At 39.2% G+C, this 3,825-nt stretch overlaps 1 protein-coding gene across 1 annotated transcript; it reads right to left on the bottom strand.

Annotated features, from left to right (window-relative positions):
- Positions 1-1,922: 1,922 nt before the first annotated feature.
- Positions 1,923-2,858, bottom strand: LOC128499749 (olfactory receptor 13G1-like). The gene has a single exon (XM_053468690.1). It carries the CDS (start codon positions 2,856-2,858, stop codon positions 1,923-1,925), a length of 936 nt encoding a protein of 311 aa, XP_053324665.1.
- Between the last annotated feature and the right edge of the window lie 967 nt (positions 2,859-3,825).

Here is a 3,825-nt window from a genome sequence, read left to right as displayed (position 1 = left end):
TATTCTAGGGATTAACTAAAATGAAAATTCTGGACCAAAACATTCAGGGTTCACTTAGCCAAAACCGAAAATGACCCCCACCTTTAAAAATAATAATAAAAACTCACATTTTTAATAAAAGTAGGTAACACACAACTGGACAAAATTAGCAATATGACCTGGCAACCAGTAAATGCTGGCAACCCAGGCAACTCCTATCATGCCAAGTCAGCCAGTACATGCTGGTACAGGGTGGCTGTAAGTGATGTGCAGACCCCATACTGCTGGCAGCATCACTACACAAGGGGGGCAGCTAGCTAGGTTTCAGCATGTACTGGCTGACTTGGCATGATAGGAGTGTGATTGCTAACAGTAGTCACAGTCCCATCATGCCTAGGTTCCAGCACTTACACATCCATCCAGTAAATGCTGGAACCTAGGCATGATGGGACTGTGATTGCTGTTAGCAATCACACTCCTATCATGCCAAGTCAGCCAATACACGCTGGTACAGGGTGGCTGTAAGTGCAGACCCCATACTGCTGGCAGCATCAATACACAAGGGGGCAGCTGGCCAGGTTTCAGCATGTACTGGCTGACTTGGCATGATAGGAGTGTGATTGCTAACAGCAATCACAGTCCCATCATGCCTAGGTTCCAGCACTTACACATCCATGCTATCACACACACACACACTCATTTATTCATATAATCATTCATTCACAGATTCATTCCCTCAATCACACACACTCATTCAAACACCCTCCTCACCCCCTTACCTGAACTGCAGCTCCTCTATGCCGCTCACAGACTTCAGCAGGGGGCGCGGCCTCCCTCTGCCTTCTCTGCTAAAGCACAGAGGAAGTAGGATGTCACGTGAACTCCGCTTCCTCTGTGCAGTCCAGAAGACCCTCCCACAAGTAAGTAGCAGGGCTTGAGGTGCGGCTCGCGTAAGATCGGTTGCCCTGGCTGCCGATCTTACGCGGGCCGCACCTCGAGGTCTCGCGGGCCGTATTTGGCCCGCGGGCCGCATGTTGGACGCCCCTGCTTTAGACCTTTCATTTGTTTGAATAATTTGGACTTGAACTTTAAGGGATTTAGTAAGTCTCTTTGGTCTTCGTATTGCTATGTTAACTTTTTTTTTTAAAAAAAGAAAGATTTTCACCTCTCAAATGTGGGCTTTTAGCTCCCAAAAACACATGGCAAATCTATGCATGGGTGGTATCAGTATACTCAGGAGATGTTGCTGAACACATATTGGGGTGCTGTTCAGCAGTGTCACATACTAGGACCTGAAAATTCATACCTAAAGTTCAATGTGTGTGATAAAAAGGCTGGTAGTAGAATTAGCGCATGGAAAGCATTTGTAGATGAGTAAAAACATTTCAAATACAAGTGATAGAAAGTGGATTATTTTTAATATTCACCATATTTTATTATTTTTTATAGTAAATCTGACTCCTGCAAATACAGCCTCGGTCACAAAGTGGACAAAAATAAAAAAACAGCCTGGTCCTTAAGGAGTTAGTAGCTTGTCGGTTATTAATCAGTTTCAGTAGTCTAGCAATCTAGCAACCTGTGACATTTACATTCGTTGAGATAAGTTTTTACACCATTTTAATTATTGAGTTATTCTTGAAATCCAAAATCCTGGGTACAATGCTTATTACTGTTACTTCTGTGTGCACTATTTTTTACATAAATTCTTAAAAATAAATTACATTTTTCCTTTTCAATTGTGAACAATACTATATTGTTCTGAAGGAACAATAGGACCCAGCTGTTCATAAAGATGTATACTTTTGTATTTGCATACACATATAGCTGATATTTTAATGCTAATGCATTCCGGCAGCTTAACAGACACAGGAAGGTGTAAGAATATGTGTATGTAAAAGACATGATATACTGGTTACTTCATCAGTGTTTATTTGGTGAGGTGACTACACTCTTTGAGCACTTGTATTTTTTGCAACTGTCTTTTTAATGGCATTAATTACCTCTTTATTCCTTAAGCTATAAATTATAGGATTCAATACTGGAGATGCAATTGCGTATAGAGCAGAGACCACCTTATCTGCTTCTAAGTAGTTGCTGAAGGCTGGACGAACATAGGTGTAGATAACACCACCGTAGAAGAGAGTTACCACAGTAAGGTGTGAGGCACAGGTGGAGAATGCCTTCTTTTTCTTGTCTGCTGAACGTATTTTCATGATAGTTGAGATAATGTATGTATAGGAAATGACAGTCAGAATAAAGCAAATCATCCCCAACAGTACATCAGAAGCCACAATGACAACATCATTAACGTAAGTGTTAGACTTGGCCAATTTTAACACTGGTGGGATCTCGCAGAAAAAATGGTCAATTATTTTTTGTTCTTTGAAGGTTAATTTAAGGATGAGGCACGTGTGGGTCATTGAATTTACAGAACCAAGAATCCATGCTGCTCCAGCTCCACATGCACAGGCAGTTCTGTTCATTATTGTATTGTACCGCAAAGGAAAACAAATTGCTACATATCGATCATATGCCATCACTGTAAGCAGTATCAATTCTGTACTCAAAGCTGCAGTGAAGAGGTATAATTGTAAGATGCAACCCGAGTATGATATGGACTTCTCCTCTACAACAAGGATTTGTAGCATCTTAGGAATGGCAGCCGTTGTACAACAAATGTCCAAAATGGAAAGGTTAATGAGGAAGAAATACATTGGGGTATGGAGTCGGGAATCTGAACTGATGACGATCGCGATCAGGATATTCCCAACAAATGCCAAAAGGTAGATTAGTAAGAACATTGCGAACAAGAGGGGCTGGAGTTTTGGATAATGAGAGAGTCCAACAAGGAGAAAATGTGTGGTTGGTGTATTATTCATTTTGTAAATGACACGAAGATGTTTACTGAAAAAACAAAATGCAAAATGAATGGCATTGTGCTTATAAAAGCATGAATGTAGATGATCTACCTACCAAGAACACACTGTGATGACCGCAATATTTCAATAGGGCAGCCATACTAAATTGTTTTATTTCAGGGGTTCAGCTGCTCACTTGCCTTGTAAATACCTGCTGACATCTATTAGTATAAGTAGTAGTGTGCAAGGCATGGCACATGATCAAATTCCATTATCATATAAATTTAAGGACTTTGACACAAAGTTTCTATAAAATAACATGTCCTTAGCTTAGTTAATTGGTATTAGTCAGTTCCCACTATTCATTTATGGTACTTTTTCTTATGTAGTCATAAAGGCCAAATCAAATATTTTGAGCAGAAGAGGAAGAGTTATGAATCCTGCTTATATTGTTTGCACTTACTCCTTCATTTTTAACTACTGTTCAGTGGTTAAATGCCACCAAAAGGACAACAAATAACCTCATAAAAATAAACATGTATGTGGAACAACTGCTTAGACTAACCCTGGATATCATACAGCTAGCATATTTTTTTCATTTCAAACATTTTTTTTTGCCTTCTTCTGGATCAACAGCAAGGTTAAACTGTATTGGATTGTGTCGATTTCTAACTTAAAATACTTTTACAATTGTTTTTGTTGTAGTTTTCCTTGTCCCCCTGGCTATCAACTATCATTGAAATCAATGATAGTTCAGCTTGCATGAGCAGCAGCCATTTGTGTGTTTGCTAGCTAAATGCGCCAATATGCATTTTATATAAAAGTTGGACTAGAGTGTTCATTTAATAGATTCCTCTAGAACACTACATAATCTGTGGATTCCCACACAAGAGGGAATCCACAAAATTATAAAGAAATTGACAGCAATATTAATAGATAAACCTTTGTTAATGGACATATTCTGGAATCAAGGAATCAAGTATCTTAT

Source organism: Spea bombifrons, chromosome 1 (assembly GCF_027358695.1).
Source record: "Spea bombifrons isolate aSpeBom1 chromosome 1, aSpeBom1.2.pri, whole genome shotgun sequence".
Classification (NCBI taxonomy): domain Eukaryota; kingdom Metazoa; phylum Chordata; class Amphibia; order Anura; family Pelobatidae; genus Spea; species Spea bombifrons.
Note: the sequence above shows the minus strand (reverse complement) of the source record. Positions and strands in the feature narration are given on the sequence as shown.